Source organism: Diplodia seriata, assembly GCF_021436955.1.
Source record: "Diplodia seriata strain FDS-637 chromosome Unknown scaffold_5, whole genome shotgun sequence".
Lineage (NCBI taxonomy): Eukaryota > Fungi > Ascomycota > Dothideomycetes > Botryosphaeriales > Botryosphaeriaceae > Diplodia > Diplodia seriata.
The window spans coordinates 1416011-1439347 of NW_027117312.1; the positions used below are offsets into that span (position 1 = coordinate 1416011).

General features: G+C 55.9%; 4 protein-coding genes and 2 non-coding genes across 6 annotated transcripts; 3 read left to right on the plus strand and 3 right to left on the minus strand.

The window, feature by feature from the left end:
* Positions 1–1523: 1523 nt before the first annotated feature.
* Positions 1524–4675, plus strand: SLS55_005425 (uncharacterized protein; the record flags this gene model as incomplete). Its single annotated transcript, XM_066776875.1, is given in 2 exon segments — positions 1524–1531; positions 1549–4675. 2 exon segments carry the CDS (start codon positions 1524–1526, stop codon positions 4673–4675), a joined length of 3135 nt encoding a protein of 1044 aa, XP_066632717.1.
* A 423-nt stretch (positions 4676–5098) lies between these two features.
* Positions 5099–5970, minus strand: SLS55_005426 (uncharacterized protein; the record flags this gene model as incomplete). The annotated part of the gene is made up of 2 exons (XM_066776876.1): positions 5099–5676; positions 5730–5970. 2 exons carry the CDS (start codon positions 5968–5970, stop codon positions 5099–5101), a joined length of 819 nt encoding a protein of 272 aa, XP_066632718.1.
* Positions 5971–13831: 7861 nt separating this feature from the next.
* SLS55_005427 (uncharacterized protein) lies at positions 13832–16404 on the minus strand (the record flags this gene model as incomplete). Its single annotated transcript, XM_066776877.1, has 2 exons — positions 13832–16369; positions 16396–16404. The coding sequence occupies 2 exons, from the start codon at positions 16402–16404 to the stop codon at positions 13832–13834; spliced, it is 2547 nt and encodes an 848-aa protein (XP_066632719.1).
* Positions 16405–17030: 626 nt separating this feature from the next.
* SLS55_005428 lies at positions 17031–17118 on the plus strand. Its single transcript has one exon. It is a non-coding gene; the product is annotated as a tRNA-Gln (tRNA).
* Positions 17119–19487: 2369 nt separating this feature from the next.
* On the plus strand, positions 19488–19576 carry SLS55_005429. The gene has a single exon. It is a non-coding gene; the product is annotated as a tRNA-Thr (tRNA).
* A 469-nt stretch (positions 19577–20045) lies between these two features.
* Positions 20046–22298, minus strand: PUS7 (multisubstrate pseudouridine synthase 7; the record flags this gene model as incomplete). Its single annotated transcript, XM_066776878.1, has 1 exon — positions 20046–22298. One exon carries the CDS (start codon positions 22296–22298, stop codon positions 20046–20048), a length of 2253 nt encoding a protein of 750 aa, XP_066632720.1.
* Between the last annotated feature and the right edge of the window lie 1039 nt (positions 22299–23337).

Consider the following 23337-nt stretch of genomic DNA (forward strand, 5'->3'; position numbering starts at 1 on the left):
CTGCTGGACAGAGTACTCGAGGAATTCCAAGCCAAAGCACGGGGAAAACATGCCAAGGATCGCCTCCCCTACTTGCATCACCTTCTTGATGAAGGGTTGAAGCGAGCTCTTGCCAAAGACCCTGTCAGCCGCACGCCTTTCCAAGATAGGCTGGAGCAGGTGGCTCCGTCCCCGCGGCCTGATGTCCGCCATTCACCTTCATCCGTTTTCAATCGTCCTCGTACGTTACCGTCTCATTTGTTTTCTCTCACTTCTGCCACCCATCTCTGCAGAGAATTGATCTGCAGTTGCTGGAATTTCTGGATAAATGGAAGCCACTGCGGGAATGCTGCCTCAACGGTAGGCTAACGTCTCAAACGCGTCAACAGAGCTCCATGCTAAGCCTCGAGTTGTGGATGAAAATTTACCCTCATACGTTGCAAGCGATCCATCTCTGGACGATCTGTTCGCACAAACTCAACCGAACACCCCACCTGCCGTCGAGGATGAGGAGCCAGGTGAAGCACCACCGTCACCTTCGCTGGGAGCGAGTACACGGAAGAAAGAACTCTTCAGTCACGGCGAACATGGCGCCAGACCTACACGCCGGGGAAAGAGGCGCTCGGACACATCAACGGAGAGCGAGCGGTCCCCGAAGCAACAAAAGTCTTTCTCAGACGGCAACTAGAAATCAGAGGGCTCCTTTGCGATTCCAGATCCACCGGCCCTGAGAAGGCAAGCGGAGTCATCAAGGTCATCATCGTCCAGGACCATCTCGGCAACCATGTCAAGGAATGACTCAACCACGTCATTCGCATCAACAAGGTCGGGTTTGTCCAGGACAGACTCGATCTGGTCACGCGACGGGGACAAGACGGCGAACACGTCGTTTGCCACGACCGTGGACGCCTCCCAGCCCGAGAAGGAAGCCTTGTCCCAGCCAGAAAACGCATATCCAGCCTTGCCAGAGATAGAGCACCCACCCCAGCCGGACAAAGTTCAGCAAGAGTTTCCCAGTTCGGGGAACTACTCCCTTGATACCGATATCAGCTGGCCGTCGCAATTGGAGCTAGCGAAGGAGACAGCAAATGAGCCGACTGTTGAGACAGCAAACGAGCCGACTGTTGAGACGATAAATGAGCCGACTGATGAGACAATAAACGAGCCAACAAATGAGGCGCGTTTTGTTCGGGGCGATCCCCTTGAAAAGCTCATTGAGAAATCCACGTATGCATCTATGCCATCGTCGGCGGATATCATCAGCTCGGCCAAACCGCAAGAACACCATCAATCGAAGGCCTTGCCGAGAGAGGGCCTGTTTGTCCCCGAAATCGGTGCAAAATTGATGAAGATGGAGTTCAAATACCGCTGGGAGTTCTTGCGTGTTGCTCTCGAGGCAGGAATCCAGCCTGACATACTGCTTCCACGAAACCACAACGAGGAATGGAACGAGTACTCGTGTTTGTGGGATTATTTTCGGCACCATGATGCCCTTGCTGACAGCTTTGGAAAGATGGCGCGGAGCTCAGAGAAGGCTTGGAACAATGCCGGGGTAATCGTTGAGGGCAGCACCGTCAAGGCTTTTGAGAACATCACTCTCAAGGCAAAACTGTCCTTCACCGATAACAATAACAACCACGGGCCGATCTTCAAGCTTCGACTCCAACCTCTTCAACTCGAAGAAGCCTCTTGCCGCTTTCAGCGAGCCTTTGGGGGCGATCGCTTCTTATACCTCGAGACGCCAGAGTTTCGGGGAGATAGGTTGCCAGAACACCTAAAAGGACAGTTGGCAGCCATTGAGGAGAGGTTCCAAGAGTGGCTGGGCGCCAAAGGAAAAAGACTCCTGGGCAGAAAATGGGAGACGCTCCACGTGGAGCCGATCAAGGAGAAAAAGAAGTTCAAAGGCCGTGCGCAGGATGAAGGGAGGGCTTATCGAGTAATTCTTTTCGCGACCAGCGGGAATGATATCGATTCAACAAAAGAGACAGGGAAAATCAGATCCGGTACCCGGCGGACAATGTCCGTCTACGACCTGGTGAACTGGTTCATGCCTCTGGACAAGAACGCCAACCAACGATACCTCAAGGCCTTCGCCAGAATAAGTCTTGGTCTCACGACAACACTCCCAGCCCTGGAGTTCAAGCCAAGCCAAGTTCGATTTGTGGGGGATATCAAGGCGAACAATGAGCACGAAGCTCGTGAGTTCAACGACACGACAGTATCCTGGCCGGTGGATGAGCAAACGAGCCGTGTCATGAATGATGGCTGCTCCAGAATTTCGGTCGGGGCTGCGCGGCTTCTGTGGAAGAACATCAACAAGGACGGGCCTATCCCAAGTACATTCCAGGGTCGTATTGGCGGCGCCAAAGGAATGTGGATGCTGAGCGCATCGCCTGACACGACGGAGGCGTTCCATTGCAAGACGTGGATTGAGGTCTCGGACAGCCAGGTCAAGTTCGAACCGCACGAGGATGATACCGATAGTGATTATGACCCGCTCAGATTCACTTTCGATCTGCATTCTACCACGGGAACGGCTGAACCTTCAAGTGTTTACCTGTCGTTCTTTCCGATCCTGCACGACCGCGGGGTGCCGGTTGAATCGCTGAGAAGGATTTTCGAGGACCATCTCAACAAGGAGCGATACAGCCTGCTCGAAGCAACCAAGAATCCAGTCCACCTCAGGAAATGGGTCAATGAGCAGAATTCGCTGGCCGAAGAACGGGCGCGAGAGGACGTATTGTCTTGGCAAGGTGGGTTGCCTCTCCAGCTGCAGGAAAAGGTAATCTTGCTCCTCGAATCCGGGTTCGAGACATCCTGCGAATACTTGGCCAATGTGACGCAACGGCTCGTAGCCAGGAGCCTGCGGCTGTTGCGACAAAACGTCCGCGTCCCACTTCCGCGTTGCACGTACATCAAAGGAGTAGCAGACCCCTCCGGCATTCTCGCCCCCGGCGAGATACACGTCCAGTTCACCAAAAGCTTCATCGACGAGGCTTCCGGCGAGTGCCTGAGCTTCCTGTCCAACCGCGAAGTCATAGTAGCCCGCAACCCGGCGCTGAGGCGATCCGATATCCAAAAGGTGCGAGCGTGCTTCAAGCTCGAGCTCTCGCACCTCAAGGACGTCGTCGTCTTCCCGACGCGCGGCAGCTTCCCGCTCGCCGGCAAGCTGCAGGGCGGTGACTACGACGGCGACACGTTCTGGGTGTGCTGGGAGCCCGACCTCGTTGCGCCGTTCAAGAACGCGCCGCCGCCGCTGGACGATCCCGTCCCGGAGCGTTATGGCATCAAGGTCGACAGAAGGACGCTGGAGGAGATGAAGCGTCCGCGGTCCATCGGAAAGTTCATGCGCGAGAGCTTCCGGTTCCGTTGCAAGCCCAGCCTCCTCGGCGTGGCGACCAAGCTGCACGAGAAGGTGTACTACACCGACAACAACCTCGTGTCGGACAAGGCCGAGGCCCTTGCCGACCTCCACGACCTGCTCGTGGACTACTCAAAGAACGGCTACGAGTTCGACCAGGCCGCCTTCGACGCGTTCAAAGCGAAGTTCGGCATCCCGAAGGACCTGCCAATACCGGCGTACGAGCAGGCCCGCGAGCAGGACCGCGACGAGAAGAAGCTCAACAAGGCCAAGAAGAAGAAATCGGGCAAGAAACAGTCGACGGCCGCCGCCTCCCCGGCGTTCAAAAAGGACAGCATCCTCGACCAGCTGTACTTCGAGACCATCGAGCCGCACACGCACGAGACGCTGCGGCGGCTGGAGGACTGCTTCCAGGCGTGGCGCGCCGCCGCTGGAGACGTCGACGTCGACCCGGCGCTCGAGCATCTCTTCCTCGACGAGCAGCGCGAGGCGGCCGAGACCGACGACGCCGTAATGGCCGAGGAGCTGGCGCTCCTCGCGGCCGAGATGAAGCAGCTCGGCGACGTGTGGAACGTCGAGGTCAACCGGCACAAGAACAAGTTCGGCGCGGCGGGCCTCATGGCCGCCGACGTCGACGCCAAAGCCGACCACGACGGCAACGGCAACGGCCACAGCAACAACAACAACATCGGCATCAACGAGGACCTCAACGACCCGGACCAGTACAACAAAGCCGTCGACGTCTGCCACCCGCGCTTCCGCGCCTACCGCCCGCAGCTCGCCTCCCAGCACCCCGTGATCCGGCGCTGGCAACGCAAGCACGACGCCAAGATCGAGCGCGACGACGCCATCATCGTCGCCAACAACATCACCACCACCGCCGTCGTCCCCACCGTGCCGTCCGAGTGGGAGCTGCTGCGCGCCAGCGCCCTGTACCACGTGTGCGGCGCCAAGTGGCGGTACAAGCGCCGCCGCGGGCTGCCCGTCAGCAGCGCCTTCGCCTTCCACATGGCCGGCTGGGAGCTGTGCTGGCAAAAGGCGTCCAGCGTCGTCAGAGGCGGCCGGCTGGTCGTGTTGGACATGTGGGCGAACCTCAAGCCGAGGAAGATCAAGATGCCGGCCGGTGGGGGCGTGGCGATGGTGGCGACGGGCTGGGCGACGGAGAGGGGCGCGTCGAAGAAGGGGCGGGATGGCGAGAGGAGGTTTGGGAGGGGTGTCGTGGTGGACGATGGGGGGGACGGGGGAGGCGGCGCGGGCAGGGATGGGGATGAGACGGAGTATGCGAGTGCGGCGGAGGAGATTGGGGAGGAGGATTATGATGATGATGATGAGTGAGGGGGTTGGGCGTGGGGCTTCATGTGGATGATTCTTGGGTACATTGAACGGCATATTCTGGGACTAGAGGAGCGCTTGGTATATGGGGCTGTTTTTTTGGGGGATAGACGGTGGTGATTTTTGCTTGATCATGATGACACGGCTTTTCTTGATGAAAAAAAGAAAAGAAAAAAAGTCTGTTGGATTTTGGCACGGTGTCAGGGGTTACTTTGGGCTAGACTTTGGGTCTCATCTTTCATATTCTCTGGCTCTTTGGGGGTTTCTTCTGAAAATGTTGAGGTTGGTATCCGAAAATAGAATTTCATCACGAACGGTTGTGTGAATTCGGGTGGAGACGCTTCTGTGAGTCAATGTTTGTCCCGACAGTGGCATATCCAATGAAGATAAATTTGGCATTGACCGAGAACAGATTCCTCCCATTCTTCATTGACAAACAACAACGGCGTTGCCCTCTCCCTGCACAAACACAACCTGAACAGCCGAGAAAGCCGCGGCGACGGCAAAAATGTCAGTCCTTTTCGCGGTAGTAAAGAACGCAAGACAACAAGACGTCAGAACGTTAAAGAGCGCGATGATGCCCAGCCGTGCCTTCATCGAGTGTACGAAGTACAGAATCACGATGGACGCAATCGGAAGCAAGGACGCCAACGCCGTCGAGAACAGATACGTGAGCCGCAGCAGCGTGCTCTCCTCGTAAGCGACGAGGCCGTGGACGGGGGACGGCCTACGGAAGCGGTCGAGGCCCCACTTGAACCATTTAGACATGCCGTCGGTGGTGACGAGGTTGGAGAACATGTCCTCCTTCTTGCGGGGCAGGAGCGCGATGATGTCGGGTTCGTAGGCTTTGGGCTTCTTGGTGGTGCCCCACACCTCAGCGTCGAGGCCATCCAGCGCCCATGGTCCCATGTGCCGAGAGGCGAGGAACTTCTGGATGTATTCCAAGTCGTACTTGCCGGGCGGCTCCATGGGAAGGATTTGGGCCTGCTGTATCAGCGCCGTATCTAGTCGCGAAACGGTCAGCTCTACCTGATTTCTCCGAGCGTGTGCTGCTTACTGTATCTTTCCAGCTTCTCCCGGGCTTCCTGGACGAGCCTCAGCTGCAGGCTGTCGCCGTCCTTCAGGTAGAACCAGTCTGTGGCGTAGAATCTCTCGCACCCGGTTTTGCTGCTGTCCGCCTTCTGCATGTCCTTCAGTCTGTCTTCGATGTCCATCAGTTCCGCCTGCAGGTACAGCAGGTTTAATTGGTTCAGGAAGCCGAAGCGTCGGAACACAGCAGTCTCCGGTACGAGCCCCATCCGCTCGGCTAATTTGGGGTAGCCTGGAGGCAGTCCAGCAGCTGAAATTTGCTGCTGGTCCGTTTGCTGTACAGCCGCGCCATGTTGATTGGCGGTCGGTGACGTCGCCGTGCTGCTTGAGCAGTTTTGCAGGGGAATACTGGAAGCTTGGCTCATGAGGGCGCCAAATGGGATAGACCATATATGAAAGTTAAGGCTGGATGAAGCTGGTCCTCTGCTGTGGACAAGGCCAGACTTTTCAATGGAAATAGGTAGGGAGCCATGCGTAACACACAGCCTCGATGCGGGCCAGCATAACTATCTCCCCAGGCAGACGCCAGGCGGTGCAGAGCTGCTTCGACGCCCCGCAGCATGCAGCGCTCCTGTGGCCTTCGCTTGCAAGTACTGCGCGCGGGCACGGTCAGCAAGGCAGAGAGAGAAAGTGCCAGATTTGCACAAGATCACCAGGGCGAGCAGCCAGTTGAAGCCCCCAAGGAGGAAAAGCGAGATTATATGTGGTATAGGCAGATGAGAATGCGATGATGTCCGGAGATGGCGAAGGGCAAAGCATGTATAGAGCTGACAGAAAACGCTACATATACCTGTATCAACAATAGACGAGGTCGCACACGTCGGAGTACTTTGTTAGGCACACGCGTTGTTGCGTGGCTTGGGATATGCAGCGGACGACCTATGCTCAAGGGTTTTTGCGTTGCTCATGAAAAGATAGAGGGATATGTAGCTTTGACCGTGCTAAGCCCCACCACGTTGCCTGAATGTTGTGATGGGAACGCGTCGAATTGCACGATTGTCCGGAACTGTCCTACTGCATAGCCGCCAAGGAGCGAGACGGCTGCGCAGTGATGCAGAAGGTTACAGGTGATAGGACGGGAAGGCGGGACATTGCAGGGGTCGGGGGTAGCGCGCAAATAGTGCTTAGCGTCTGCATGCTTGATTGGCGGGCCGTAGCATCGGGTCGCGACATGGGGTGGTAGCTGACCTGCACGCTGACCTGTCCGCCTTGCATTAAGGCAGCAGAAGCCTCCTCGGTTGCCTCATCTACCGGCAACGTTCGCCACTCCGTCAGTCGGTCGATTCTCGTCAGCTCAATATCGCATGGCAAAACTGTCTGCTATCTCTCGTATGATTCTTCACTGTTGCTCTGAGAGTCCGCGCCATGTATTTCTGTCTGCCTTTCGAACGCTATCGCCCACAGCCAAAGGTGAATCTCGCTGTTTGTCGTGTCCGTCTGCGCGGCTCCCCATCTTGCGTCCATCAGATCCATTTCCTGACCAGAACACAGTTGAAGTCCGACGACGAGCCAGTGCTTCCCATATACGTCTACCTACGAGGAAACTCGGCAAAGACAAAGTCCAGATTGGCCGTGTTGTGGACGCCAGAAGATAATCCCACAACCAACATTGTCTCCGCGAAGCTAGTCACCGACCATTTTGGGCTGGAGTTACAACAGTCAGAGAAGGACCCTACGTCTGTGCAATTCAGAGGCGAAGACCTGAAGATCAAAGGCCACGTCATGCTGCAATGGGGCACTGGGCGATCACGGCAGCCGCACAAGACGCGCTTTCTTGTAGCATCAGCAGAAAACCCGCCTTTCGAAGTTGTCATGAGCCGGAATCTTGCCGTTGAATACGGCCTGGTCGACCTCTAGTTCTTTCCACTGGCCCGACGTGTGCGCTGAGACCGGGAACCCTGGCTTAGACTGCTGCTTTGGATCCATCTCTCAGCCTCTGGGTATCGCATTGCGGTGGACCGTGGTAAACGAGTCCAGCGCTGCAGACAGAACTCAATCGGGACACTCCGATGGGATTCTGAGGAGAGCCCATCCGGAAACGCGCAGTGGGTGAACTCATCTCTATCAGACAAAAAATCTCCCGAGCAGCCGGGAGCTGTTGAGAATCCACCACAGCTCTACTTCTGGACCGGATGATGACCAAAGGATGGTCAAATATTTCAGAACTGGTATCTGAACTCCACAACGGCCCCCAGACGATCTCTCAACATAGCACCTTTGTCTTCCTTTGGCTTGGGGGGCTTGGTTTTGTCAAGGTGCTACTATACCACGCAACGGAGGCTGCATAATCGATTTGCTGGTACGCATCTGAGCCCAGTGAGTCTGGGCTCACCGGATACCCCCGCTTGTGCACATCACCGATGCGTCATGCTGTTCTAACGTGTACGCGTGTTGCCAATATATTGGCGGTATCAGATGGCAGCCAGCTGTTCATGGGGACGGGGCTCGGTTGCAGTTTTGACGGTCACAAATGGATATCTCACAGCTTCATCGGATACGCTCAAGACATCACATCCTCCCATCCATTGCCTTTTGCACTGGTCTTCTCCCTTGTTGTCGGTTACTCAGCTCTTTCGTTGGCTTTCTACCGCATTCATCGACAATATGAGCCGAGGAGCACAAACTGCGTTTGCACAGTAACATTCTTCTACCTGCAGAGAAGAATGGAAATCACAGGTTGAGTTCGGAATGCATGAAGTCTCCCGGCTTCCCGTTCCACGCAATATCGAGCGAATAGCCACCAAGTCGTTCCTTGTGGGATATACGGTTGTGGTTGAAAAGACGGTTCAACGAAATGTTGGAACATGCAGATATTGCCTCGCCTTGGCAGTTTTGAGTGGAATCCAATATCTATTCTCATTGGCATCACACGAGTAGTGCGTGTGGGTATGGAAGAAGCGTGTTTTCTTTGCCCAGGATAAAGTTGTGACATTCGTTAGGCTAAAGTGCTTCAGCTTCATTCGAGCCACCCAGCCGGTACCTATGCGGGAGTTGAACTCAAGGTTGGGTACACGAATCTACAATGGCCAGTGTTCCCACACATTTGGACTGGAAACTACAACGACAAAAGGCGTTTCACAATCACAATGAGCTCACGATATTGGAGCATGTTGAAAGGCGGAAGAGGAATGTAAGTGCTTCATCTCATGGTGTCGCAGGTGGTGGGTAATATCACCGCCTGCTGCCAAACTACACTAAGGCTGGTCGAACAAGAAGCAAACAAGCCGCCCGTGGCCTCAGGAACCAGGGATTCCTGTCGGCATGCCAATCATGTTCATCAACGGTACATCAATTCCCCAATGCTTGCCTACAAAGGGCGTTATCCTGTCCACCACCATCTCCATATGCCCCAAAGAGTTTGAGGCAAGCAAATGAAAGAGAGATCAACAGGTAACCAATTAGGAGAACATGATAGACTAATAACAGCTGGGGTATAAAAAAAACAGATAGCTCCCAATTACCCTTTCGGCCAAATGCAGGACAATCGTCGAATGTGCCAAAGACGAAGAGAAGAAAGAAGAGTCGGAATACATTACGCGATGCCATACAAACGCCATGCGTGAGTCTTATGCACCGATCTCGCTTTTCGTTCACGTCAGGTCGTATATGAAACGGCAGGGACTAAATACCCACTTTGATCCTCCAGATAACGCCACACTTCCAATAATTTCCAGAAACAGTACCCTGGAACCGGAACACGATCGCGCCGTTCTTCAAATCAACGCCGAAGGCCATGCAGCCAAGAAAGATTTAAAGAAGGATCATCTTCATTGAGAAGGAGAAGATCCCCTCAGGCGTCTCAGAGGTTGGACGAGTCACGGACTTCCATAAGCCAAGAAGGTATCGCCAAGTGCTCGTCATTCGAGGCGAAGTGGACGGCCACAAGGTCAAATGCTCACCACAGCCGGATCGTGGTGGTCACTCTAGCTTTGTCCGTTTGCGCGTCTCCGGGCTTCCTCCGTCTCTCTCTCCGCTTTTTTCTCCGCCTCTCTCTCCGCTTTTTTCGCCGCCCGCTGTCTCTCGTAGCCTTCGTACTTCTCGCCATTGGAGTCTGTACTGCACGTCAGCATGTACATTCTCAGTGCTGGATCCACTTCACTTACCAGGTTCGGGAGTCGGGGGTTTGGGGAGGATGTTTATGACGCGCTGATCAAGTCCGAGCAGGTGTATTTCGTCCCAACAAAGCACGACATCGAAGGTGGAATGTTTGGCGTCGACGATGAGATGTGTGGTGTGGTAGCGTTTCGGTTGGAAAAAGACTTGCCGTCTGTTCAAATCCTTCGAATTGTGGCCATACCAGCTGATGGGAACAGTGCTACCGTCCTGTCCGCGGAAGACACTTCTGTCCCCGTTCCGGGTCCTATTCATGTTCCTCACAGCCGTGGCCCTTTTACTGTTGGGAAACAATCTGGCAAGAATTCGCCTCAGCCCTTGCCTCAGGCGGGAACGCTTGCGGAATTCATGCGGAAGCCGGAGGGCGTCTAGGACGTCAGTGCTAACGAGGTTTTGCTGGGCGTCTCCAGAGTCTATCAGCATCTTGAAGCGGTGATGGCTCTGGTCAGGAGCGATGATCTCGATAGAACATGTCATGCCATTCGCAATCAGAGGGGCAACGTCCGAAGGTTCTTCCTCCAAGGTATTGATGTTGGATGCGGCACCAGCTAAGTCCTCATCGTGCTGGTTGTCATCCGTGGCGATCACGGCATTCGTTGAGTGTGCCCCGTCACTGAGTCGCTCGTTCCCATTGCGCACGACAGGTTCAACATGCCTCATTACGCCATTGCCAGATGGCAACGTGGTATGGTTGGAGACGGATTGGGCCGTGTTGGTATCAAAGCCTTCCAGTCCACTCGTTGACTCGTGAAGAGACGGCGACGCATGGCGGCGAGATTGTGGAAGCGATGCGGAAAGGGAAAATGAATGATCCACGGACTGTCTGGACGATGTCACTTCAGCGACTGGCAGTGACGATGGTGATGGACCGGCGCAAGCCTCCGTATGACTTGGAGATGATGTGGAGGACCGACCGCTTGAGCCCATGTAGTCGCCTAAGCCGCCAGGTGTATGTGTTGGAGTGGAGAGCATATTCAGCTCTCGCCTGATATATCTCATAAGACGGGTCCAGCCAGAGCTCGTGTCCCAACTCAGCAGTGGTTGTGGTCACCGTTGTGGTCGCCGTCGTGGTGGTGGTCGTGATAGTGATGGTTGCCGTCGCCGCTGGCGGTGGTGGTCAACTGCTAAGTACTGACCGGCGCAGCCGGCGCAGCTGTGGCTCTCGGTGGCAGGACACGGTGACGAAGAGTGCGGATAAGGCACGCGCAGAGTGTAGCAAAAGAGCCGCAGAGTAGGATCCGCGAGCGCTAGCTACCAGACGGGTACGCTTGCGATGAGTCCGAGAGGAAAAAGAGGGGAGCGAGCTTGGAATGCAGCACCGGGACCTGGGTGAGTGGCCGTATATAAGGCGAAAGGAGAGGACTGTGGCGTGCAGCGGCCTGGTGAATTATATGTAAACAAGAATGGACAGCGCGGCGGTCGGAAAGTCAAGAGGTGGGCGGACGGGCAATTTTTGGCCTTATGTCACATCAGGATAGAGGTGTCAGACATCCCGCTTGGCCGTCCAACATGGTCGACCTCGCTTCGACGGGGTGCGTTGGCGCAGCGGCCCATTGCAGCGACGCGTTGCAGCGACTGTTGCAGGGGCCCTTGCCAGGGTTAGCCTGTAGGTGATCCTAATCCGTGCCTATCAGGGGCTGTAAGTGACCCAATCTGGGCATATGAGGGGAAAAGTGCGGACATGGGACGTCGCAATTTTGGCTTCGTTCACACCCTGTGCCATCAGCCAGGCCGATGCATCGTGGGGCCGGGCTGGTCAGTTTCCTTTCTTTTCCAGTGTGTTCCCTCCTCGCGATGTGCGCTGAAATCTACTCCTGTACGACGACGACGACGTCGTGTGGGAGGCTTGAGATGGGACCTGAGGTGGGTTGACGTCGAAGTTGTCTTTTCATTGGAAGACGTCGACGTTGTCTTTCCGTTAATTGGAAGACGTCGACGCCTACGTGATCGCCGCCCTTCACGCGAGCGCTGGATCGACCGCGCAGTCTGTTTCTGCATAATATCCCGGGCCTGCGCCCCGCCAAGGACCCGGCACAACGGGCCAACAGCACAGCATTCGCTCCCCAAAGACGCCGCTGCAAAACAGCGCGCGCTGCTGCGCTTCCCCAAGATTCGACGTGTGAGACACCCGGCCGTTGTGTGTGACCGTGCCCACAGCCTACAACCAAGCGATCTTTCTCTTAGGGCTAGCCTTACTACGCATGCCGGCCAATAAATCGCCCAGCGCGTTCGCCGTTTGGAGCGCGCCGATAGGCAGTGCTGGTTTCAGAGATTGCGTGCCCTCCCATCCACCGTGCCACCTTCTCCACCCAATTGGGACCGCACACTGTGAAAGGCTCCCCATTGCTCAACGATGATAAAAGGGAGAGAAAAAGGGCTACGTACAAGAGCACACAAGTAAAGAAGGATAAATACAGTCGTTCGTTCCTTTGTTTTTCCTTTCATTTCCCGTTCACAAGCCGAAGAGCGCAGCGACGATTTTAGCACTCATCGGTAACGGGCTTACGCCGTTGCCTGACGACCAATGACACGGTGAAGAAGCAATCGGGCGGCTGTCATCTTCTGCGACTCATATGGACTGCGGGCGGACGTACTCGAGCAGAGGAAAGCGGCAATCCAGGCTGTCCGTTGCATGCAGGCTGTCCGAACGAGCTAGCGACAAATCAGACAAGCTACCTAGCCGGGACAGAGGGCCTCCGGAAACTTGACCGGCGACGGCCCCGGGTGGTTGTGCTGACGTGCAACGGCGCGCGCGCCCGCTAGCAATTCCTGGTCAGCGAACATATGCACGGCGCCCAGAGAGGCGTTTGGAGGGGATCTCTTATGGGCTCAATCTGGGTTCCGTGGCGGGAGGCTACGATGGGCCAGGTTCCTTCATGCAAGGCGCACATGCGGTTGCATACTTAGCTGCGCCATTCCACGCAGTGAGCCGCGCGCCGCGCCCGCGCGCTGGCGCAGACAGTCGGCGGTTTTTTTTTTTTTCTTTTTGGCCTATGCCAAGGCTATGCGGTACCTTGTTTCGTTGCGGCGTACGGCCCTGGGATTGTGCTGGGATGGTGCGTGTCAGCCTTGAAATACCACCTATCAGCTCTCGCCCGCGCAACGCAAGCTGCCCGCCACGCTGGCTCTGCCAACTGTGCTCGTCAATCTCCGGGTAATCCACTGTCGATCTGCATCCGGCGCCGGAGCCCGCCAGACCATGAGACGGTATGTACTGTGCACACGGCGATTTCAGCCGCCAGTGACCTCGGCGTCCTTTTGCGTGCTGGTGACAAAGCTGATCACTTCTCGCAGTCGTGCCGATGACGTTGTCGCCACAAAGCTCTAGCAGCTTGATGTATGCCTCGACATCCGAGCAAAACAATTGTGGCGAAGTTCGTGCAACAGTGGCTTACTTGCGGGCAAGTCGCTCTCGTGGACATTCTTGAGGAAAAATGGGTAGCACTCGAACAGCACAGCAATTCCCCGGTTCCACAGGCTTCAACCTTGTAAACTACTCTCTGATGCTTTGTTCATTAGCCGTGTGCATCCATACTGGAGCCATCCCAAGGCTCCATGTGATTCCAGGTACGCTACACATCATCTCCCAGCCAATCGGGCCTTGCCCGCAAGGTCCGCTCGGCCTGCAGCTCACCATCATACTTCGTCAGCGCATCTGCCAACGGGCTGTACCAATCCGGTATAGCCGGGAGTGGCATGCGACGACCGCTGGGCTGAAGGTGGTGGCAGTCTGGGGGAGAGAGAAGCGGGCAGTGCTTGCAGTTGCCAGTTGTAGTTGGCGATGCTGCCTATCAACAGGCGCTTCTGCTCGGGGGTCAAGTTAATCTAGGTCCTTTCCTTGGATGCACTCCATTTCGATGTAGAAGCCGGATTTGCGGTGGTGGGTTGGGAAGATCCTGGGTACCGGTATTGTCGTATGATGGTACCCCGGATGGAACTACCGAAAGCGTTTGAGGCCTACTCCAATACCGTGCTGCAGAACTTACGCTCAACATCTTTCCATCTCTTCATGTAGACTTGGCCGATCCCCAAACGGCGGGCGACCCTGACCTTCTCCTTCGTATTGTCTTTTTCGTCAACTGTGCCATCCTTGTCCTCATTGCTAATCAACATGACGTTGATCCGGGGCGGAGTTTCAACATATTGAAAACACCTCTCATGGCTTAGATGGATGCCGCACCCATTCAGAAAGTTGACCTCGGCCTCATGGTACTCCCAGAGACGCTCAAAGTCTTCACTGCCGTCGACATGGCCTCTATCGTCGAAGTCATCCTCGGTTTTACCGTCGCCGTGTTCCCGGCCGATCTCCTCGTGGAGATGCTGAATACCCCCAACCTGAGGCCAGAAAGTTCCATCGGGCTGCTTTTGGACCTCTATACCAAGCCTGCTCGCGGTGGTGCGCATCACGTCGTCAAGATCAAGCGTGACCGAAAGAGCCAGAAAGTCCATGCGCAGCCGATCCGAGAGTCTCTTCCCCTCGAAAAGCGAATCCGCCGTGCTCGCTGCGAGCCGGATGACGCCCAGCCAATGCCCATCGGTCGACCAGAGAAGAAAGACCCGGCTCTCGTCCAGGATCCCCACGTACTCCAGGTCGAGCGAGGCGCGATGCGTGAGAACGAGGATTCTGCCTGGAGACTCGATCGCTTTTGCTCGATGTGCCGGCGAGAAAGCTTCGAGGAAGGCCGGGCCTCCGTTTCGTTTGGCGTGTCGCACCCCGCTCTCCCATGCGCGCAGTCGTAACTCTTCCACTGCTGCTTCTTTGAGCCGCGCTGAGCATCTCTCCGATACCGCAGCGTACAGATCATTGTATTCACGGGTGAAATAATGCCGTGGGAAGAACCCTTCCTCCCACGCGAACGACATGGCGCGGACATGCCAGTCCATCACCTTCGTTGACAGGTAGTCCAGCTCCCCACACGGCTCGAGGCCTGGCATCTCCGTCATGAACGGCATGGACGGGACCGGCACCAGCTCTTCCGTTCCGCCGCTGCCCGTAGGGGATGGAAGCGCCCAAGAGGCCAGGGAGCCACAGATGCCAGCCAGCTTGTTGTACCAGCCTTCATGCCCGTACGTGACGGCGCCTGCCACCGAGCACCAAGCCCAGCTGGGCCACACCGTATAAAGCTCGGTCTCCCGCGGCGCCGGCGCCCTCGGCACGCCGTCCCATCGAAGCGGCCGCCACAGAACGGCCTCGTCGAAAGCCTCGACGGGCAATCCGAAATGCAGCGCCTCGCCCCACCGCGGGCCCAACCACTGGCGCACGCCGACGAACGCGGACAGGACGTCGGCGGGGTACGTGAGCGCGCGCCGCGTGTACTTCTCCACGGCTTCGAAGTAGTCGCGGGGGCTCTCGTCCGAATCGAAGACGGGGGCGTCGCCGCGCGCCCGTTCCGCCCACTGCTTCTTCCCGATGCCGTCGTCTGCCGCCAGCTCGCCGTAGACGCCGCTGTCGGTGAAGAAGACGGCGTGCGACGCGCAGATCCACTCTTGGAACGTCCAGCCGCGCGTGTTCCACCTGCCGCGGTCCAGTGTCTGCGACAGCATGGGCACCGGCGGCGTCCATTCCAGCACCAGGACGCCGCCCCACGCAACGGTCATGTGGTCGGGTGGTCGTTTGCGCGAGACGCCCGCGAGCCCGCTGCGCGCGTCGTCGCCGGACGCGGCTACGATGGTGATGGCCGACGAGGCGTATATGGTGCCCATGGCCGCGATCTGGCCGAGCTTGTGCGGGTTGTCGTCTTGGTCGATGCAGAGCCGGTCGACCCAGAGGTGCCGGTAGCCGAGGTTTCGGCAGACCGCCATGGCGTCCTGGATGGTGGCTGGGAGGATGGCCTTGGATAGGTCGAATGGGTCGTCGACGTTCTTCTGGCCTTGGTCCTCCTCGTCCGGTTGAGGCTGGCCCCAGACGTAGCTTAGTGTGGCGTACGCGCACGGCGTCTTGGGGCTGATGATGCGGAGTTGCTCGACGTCTATCAGTTTGAATCCTGGGATCATGTCCGGCACCTTGTTGTTCGGTGGCGTCGTCCAGCGTCGGACGACGTCCCAGTCCACCTCCTCTGTAAGAGTTCCGGATGGACTGGAGAAGTCATGCCCGAACGGCCGTATGTTGATCGCTCCTTGGTGCCCACCGATAGAAAAGCCAGACAGGGGGCCGTCGTCTTCCTCTCCAGCGTAGTGCTGGATTTGAAATTTTCGATGTTCGCCATATGCCCCGGACACAGCTGTGACCAAGCAGCATAGGTCGCACAAGTCCTCTTGACCAGGTGAGTACGGCTTGAACGCAATGTCGACGTCGACTAGTTGGCGAGGCCCCGAGGGGTCTTCAAGGCTGGGCACCACACAAGTCACGAGGTGCTCGAGTCGAAGGTGTCGGCAAAATTCGCAGGCGGAGGGATGAAGAGGGTCCTCTGGCTTGCACCTGTCGCATGGGCTGTGGAAACAGTACTGGTAGAACGCCTTGTCCAGTTTCCGAGGCCCGCCGCCAACTTCAACGCGCTTGAGAAGTCCTGGGCACAGCGAACAGGAGCCATGGTCGATCTGCGGCGGTTCCCTCAGTGGGGGTTCCGCCATCTTTTACAGTCAGCCTCAGTGCAATCTGGAATCGATTGTAATGATCCTGCCTTACTTACTAACGCGGATAGCATGTTTAAAGGCTCAACAAATGGCGGATTGTATGAGGAGATAAGACCTCGGCGCCCGCTTTGTCACGGGGACTTGCGGCTCGTCGGTGGGACAGTGGTGCATGGCAGCGCTGTGCCGCGTGTGTTGTCGTACATGAGGGCTGAGTAGTGGGAAGCGCATGGTGCTGGCAGTATTTTCATGCATTGTTGTTGCGAATGGTGGTGGTGAATACGTGGCAGCCGATTGAAACGTTGTTAAGCGAGAGACAAGTCGTTTGACTCTGCCATATTCCTACTTAGTATCTCACTCTCGACAATCTAGATCATCTACACCTCGATTTCTGGTCATTCCTTTGATCCGATATGGCAAGTAAGAGATGAAGCAAAGTTTTCCGATGGCCTCACGTCCAGAAAACCTCAACCACGACAAGGACACACCACCCAATCGGTTAAATCTCGGCTACTCAGTGTTAACTACATATTGTTTGTTAAAATTTACCTAATCGACATTCCGAGCGAAGTCACACGACCGGTGCGGTTGTGTAGTGTAGTGGTTATCACTCCGGATTTTGATGCAGCGCATTGAGCCTTCCGGCGACCTGGGTTCGAGCCCCAGCACGACCTTCTCTTTTGCTTTTTGCTTTTTGCTCGCTGCCTGGGTGGGGTGGTGGGGGGAGGGGGGCGGGGGGGGGCGGACGGGGCGGTGACGGGGTCGAAATAAGGTTTGGGTGACTTTTTGGAGGCTGAGTGATGAATCATAGATAAGCGACGCTGTTCCTGCATTATTGAAGAGTGGTGCATTCCGGGACTTGACCGTTGGCGTAGCATCGTTTGGTTTTCGGCGAAATACGACGATGCAGCTTTGCATGAATGACTAGTGCGATCCGCATCATTGTTTTCGAACCACGGAACGCAGCAGAGGTACTTCCTGGTAGGGCGGAGCACCGTACAGTACTGATGCACAAACGCCAGGAGCATGTTTAATTTGACCTACAGTTCTACGCCACCAGTGTATGAGCGACAACAAAGTAAACTCGTCTGTTGACATGAGTGTTTTCGAAGAGCAGAAGATGGATGAGTTCTTCGAAGAGGATTCGTCCTGGAATTGGCTTTATCTTAACTCTGTTGGATGATGCCTCAGCTGGCATGTGCTGAAGCTCACAGATGACCAACCAGCATGACAACTCCCTCAGTTATAAATATGCGCCTCCGGCTCTTGCTGGATCTTAATACGTCTCCAGAAGGAAATCAAATCGGCTTATCGACACCACACTGCATGTCTTTATCTCACCAAATGCCAATGGTCGTACTTTGCGGTGTTCTTCCTCTGCCGAATTCGAAAGATCACTCAACTGGCGCGCCGCTCACCCACACACATGTAAGTGTGTGCCCCGCACGTTGCAATCTCCAGCATCACTCCATATAATGCACATCATCATGCCGGCATAAAGATCTTGAAAAGCACCGTCCATTGATGGAGACAATCACCAGCTCATAGCTAAAGAAAAGGTTAAATTCTGAGCCAAGCTTTGCAAACCCAGCGAGTCTCCACGTAAAGTCTTGAATGACCCTGTACTTCCTCCAAGTGGGCTTAGACATAATGAGGTTCTCTTGATCCCAGGACACACGCACGCATGCTGACGGTCTCGGAAAATCAAGCGGTTGAGGTTTCTTTTATAACGAGAGGCAGCCGCTCTGGTTCGGGTCACGGGCATCTTCTTGGCGCCTCTTCAACCGCGTGCCTCTTTCGCTCTTGGACACGTACTACAGTCCGTAGAGGTGAGAGGAGCGGGGCGTCGCAGTCAGCTGTATATGCTCTGCCCGCGCACGTCCGTCTTCTCCATCTTCCGTAACTCACGTCCTTCTCAGCCACTCCTTCCAGCTGGAGCGCCGCACAGCAGGCGATTGCGTCAAGGAAGTTGTTCATTGGCGATTGGGTATTGCTGTCACGCGTAAAGGAAAGGATGCGGCGATAAACGAATGTCAGTACAAGCGGTGGGTCAGGATACGTGACTGTGGTGCTCAACAGTCTACAAGTTGAATGTTCGGGGATTACCTACTCCCAGTAGTGAGATGAAAAAGTTGAGTAACGCTGCTTTGATATTCCAGCTCAACGACAGGAATGGGGAGGCGGTGACAGGTCCTCTCCATATTCGTTCAGGCCCAGCACCTTGAACAGCCAAGCAACCAGACCACCCGAATACAGAAAGTACAAGTCGATACTCACATGCTTTAAACGCCAAACAATACCAGTGACATCATGACGGCAGCTGGCTCACGTATGAATCCGGCCATTCCGCCTCTTTTCCGGTTGACGCCACAGCTGGGCTAATTAGCGCAAAGTTTCGCAAAAGGAAGATTTTCCTTCTCGCATCATCAAATGCGTTGTTGCTCTCTCTCGCGCATCAATTCTGGGTGTCCGTCCTGTTGGAAACCGAAGACGGGCGACCAGCCACGGGTAAAGGCGCCGCGCGTTGGCAATCAATCTGCGGCGACGCGGCCCTCATCATCATCGCCTTTCTTCCCCTCGCAGCGGCAGTCGAGCGACGTCCTCTCCACCTTCGACACGTCCACTTCACAAACAACGTCGTGGTGATGCGTATAGCCACCGATGCATGCGCCGAGGTTGACGAGTGTTGTCGAGGCTCCGTTGCACGACGGAAGGCAACCGAGCGAGGTTGCGCAGCCCCCCATTTCAATCGTTCTCTTTTTTTTCGCCTCTCGGCTCGATCATCGTCCGACATTTCGTCTGTACCAGCCGGCGCGGCGAAGCGCACCCTCCCACCCAAGACCACCCCCTTGCATATCATCACGCAGTTACACAAGTCGCACATTCCTCCCTTCCGCAGTTTTCCCCTTCACACCTTCCCCGCAACGGTCGCCATCGCGGACAAGTCTCGTAGGAAGACGTACCTTGAAGTATATAAGTACCCCAGTTCTTCCGAAATGCCAGCTCGCCCTGATCCTGGGAGTTGAGAAATCATACTCCTCAGGCCTCTATGGCGCAGTGGTAACGCGTCGCACTTGTATTTTCCAACCATATGCAATGCGAAGATCCTGGGTTCAACTCCCAGTGGAGGCAGTTATACCACTGGCGAGTTCTTTCTTTTATCTTTTTGCCCTTTGGGCCGTCGAAATAGATCGCAGGCCGATGGAAAATCTCCTTTTTTGGGAGGTGGTGGTGGGTGTTGATGGTTTGTGGACGCGGAGGCAGAAGAGGATTATGGACAGATAGATAGGTCGTCGGATGGAAGAAACCGCCGAGAAGAAAGCGGAAGGAACAACAACATTCAAGGCTTCTGTTTTGAGAGCAAATAATTAGCCTTCATTCATATGCTCCGGTGAACGCTTGGAATGTAATGCCAGAGCGAATACTACTATGATATATCCCCATTGAGATGCCGATCCACAGCAACTATTTCCGTGCCATCCACAGCAAACCATTTCCATTTCCACGCCATATGCCTATGCCACGATCCCCATGTATGCCATGATTTGCAAAAAGACCATAACAACTGTATGCACGCGAGCGGACGAGCCGCCACCATCGCCTAGCGAGTAAAGTCAGGCTTATAAGCCTCCGTGCCACCCTTCATCAGCTCCCTCAGCGCCATGGTGGCATACGTGCTGCTACCGAGCTGGAACGTCAAGACGGCCGCAATCTTCTGCTGCGCGTCCGCATCCGCGGGCGGCGGGGCGGGTCTGTCGTTGTAGTTGCGCATCACCTTCTTCTTCGTCTCCTCCAGCGTCACCGATTTGCCCTGCTTGACCAGCTTCGCCAGGTCCGTCTCGACCAGCTCCTCGTCGTCGGACCGGTACGGCTTGACGTCGAAGCCGACGGCGCCGAGCGACTTGGCCATGAGCTTCCTGTAGCCGCCCGGCAGGCTGATGTCGCGCCACTTGCGGCGCATGTTGCGGGGGTCGACGCCGCCGCCGCGCGCGGGGTCGAGCATGTACTCGGCGTAGAACTCGCCGATGTCGTTCTTCGGGTACTCGATGTCCCAGCCGGGTTGCGGCAGCACCACGTCGAAGATGGAGTACTGGCCGCTGGCCGCCTCCTCGGCCGTCAGCGCGCGGGCCCGCTCAAAGTCGTTGGTTGCCGACGCGGCGTTGTCGCCCTGCGGGTTGATCACCACCTCTCCGAACTCATCGACCTCGTCGAGGACTTCCTCTTCCTTCTTGACTTCCTTGTCTCTGTGCTCCGAGACGAGGACGAGATCGCCGGGGATGACCTTCGCACCGTGGCGGGATAGGCGCTCGCTTGCTGCCACGTTCCAGACGATGCTCTGGTAAGCGTGAACGTACATGCCGCGAAGGTTCTTGGCCAGTGTTCCGAGAGCGCCCTGGTGGTCGTTCGCGTAAGACTCGCCATTCTTCCTGACCGTGCTAAGATGCTTGATGATACCGCGCTCGCCAGAGAAGCGGAACGGTATCAGGTCGAGTGCCGCCTTGCCATTCCTTTCCGTCTTCCACTTGTGCAGTCCGAGGGCACGCTTCTTGTCATCTTCCGAGATGCGAGCCTTGCTCTCGGGATTCTGTGCCGCAGCTAGAGCTTCGTCACTATACGCGAGAATCAAATCGACCGACTTCGCAAGGTCTCCCGAAAGCATGTACTTTCCGATACTGTCCGTGCTGACGTCGTAGGTACCGAAACGTTGAAGCCCAAAGTAGTTGATGAAGCCCTCTGTTTGGAATGCGGCGGTGGATTTCGCCAAAATGTCCTTGGCGAGCTCCAGGCGTTGGGCAAAGTCCAAGCCGTCCTCCCCCTGGAAGTGACAATCGCGAAGGGTGATGGTGAATTGGTTGCCGCTGTGGTCTCCAAGAGAGATATCCCTGGGCTGGTACGAAAGCGATCCGATGCGAGCATTGAATAATCCGCGTGCAATATGGGCCACATGCTCTGGGCGAATCCTCTTGACACTCACCCGCTGAACCGTGACTGCACGGCGATCTTTGGTCCCGGCAAAACTGAACTTCTTGGGGACAGTCTTGAACTGCGCAGCCAGATGGTTGATGACCTCCATGGTATCCTTGTTCTCCTTGTACAGAGTAAAGTGTAGGTTGTCCCCGCCCATTTCATCGAAAGTCTGACGGCGAGGGCCGTTGTTCCTATTGTCGCCACCATTCTGGCCAGCCCTTCCTTTTGCGCTGACCTTTATGATATTGTCGTCTTGGGTCGAAGTAACGAGGCGGCCGGCAAAGATTTCGCGAATGCACTCGTGGGCGCGTTGACGTGCCATCTTGTCAGTGACAGGGTTGGAGTAGACAGGCTTGAACTGTGCAGCTTTGCGGCCTGGATTCATAAGAACAGTCTTGTTCAGGCCCGTTATGCTCTGGGTCTTTTCTTCGCCAAAGATCTCGTGCAGAGTGTTGCGATTCTCGTCCGAGATCTTGGCAGCCTCCTCAGCCTGCTCTCCGGACAGCTTTTGCGGCTCGCCGTTGTCTCCACCCTCCTTCTTTGCGCTCGTGGCAGTCATGCCAATGTCGTCCTCGAGGTGACAAACTTGGCCGTTGGGGAGAATCTCATGGACCATGAAGTCGACATAGCGTTGCTTCAGAATACCAGAGAAGCCGGGGATGCTGGTGTTGGCAAAGGCAGTGATGCCGAAGCGCTCCTCCTTGTCGGTCTGCTCCTTCAGGGCCGTTTTGTCGGCTTGTTCGTTCTCGGCGGAGCTTGCGGCGGCCTCTGCGACAGGCGCGGGCGCAGGCGCGTCGGCCATTGCGGAGTCGGGCGCGGCGCCCTCATCGGAGAGCTTCACGCGCTTGACGGGGCGATCGGCTTCGTCGTGCTCGTGTTCGGCCATTGTCGCTGCTTAGACGGGTTCTGCGGAGTGCGAAAGAGAGAGAACGGCGGCGTGTTGGAGCGAAGGTGACGCGCCGGGCCCTGGATCGTCAAGGCGGAGGGTAATTTTTCGCGCTACGGCTATCGATAAGCAAGCGACTCTGGGTGTCTGGCATGTCGACGCGAGCCCCACCTTCCGTCCCTGTGCCCTGCTCCGTCACGTTCGGACGCGTCTTCCACGCTCTTCCACCTCTCACGTCCACTTCACTTTGTACTGACACGCACTCGACACCCGACAGTTTTCCGGTCGCAATCACGATACACTCAGCATTCGCCTATCTTTGAATAAAACTAGGTACCACCGAATTCCGAATGATGCTGCAGCTTGACGCCTATGATTCCGATCATTGCTACCTACAGCTCCTTCGCGCAGCCGATGGCTAGCGTGGATCTGTTTTTTGCTCATGTCATGGGTAGTTAAAGCTATCGTCTGGACGTATATGTAGAGTTTCTAATTCGACATTCTCGTCTGCAGTGCCACGGAATTTTTGCTTGTTTCCAATTTTCAGAGGCCGAACGAGAGACACCTCCGGGAATCTACATCCTCGGCTAAGATGCTCGGCTGGACCCGACCATCTTTGCTAGGACAATACCGCCATGGAATGGTGCTGGGCAAGTAATCACGACATTTGCGCACGTGGATCGAGCTGGCCACCTGCACCAGCGAACTGGTTTTCTAAGAGCACGAATATTAAAGTGTCGTTTATTGGTGCTATCTCAAGATCTGCAACACAGCACCTGCCCGTATCAGCAGGAATGGAAAAATCACGTTACTGTCTCTTTTGTGCTCACAATTGGAAATTCCACTTCGGGGAAGTCAGTTGCATGTGCCAAAAGCAGCCACCAGAGTATGGGGTGGCTTGAAAATACTGTTCATCATTGCCTTGTGATGAGGCCTGTGGTATTTCATAACTAAGGAATTCTGAGCATACCCCTAATGTGATAATGGTGGTGATCTCCATCATGCTGATTATTCGCGCGGCGGAGTTCAGCTGCGAGTT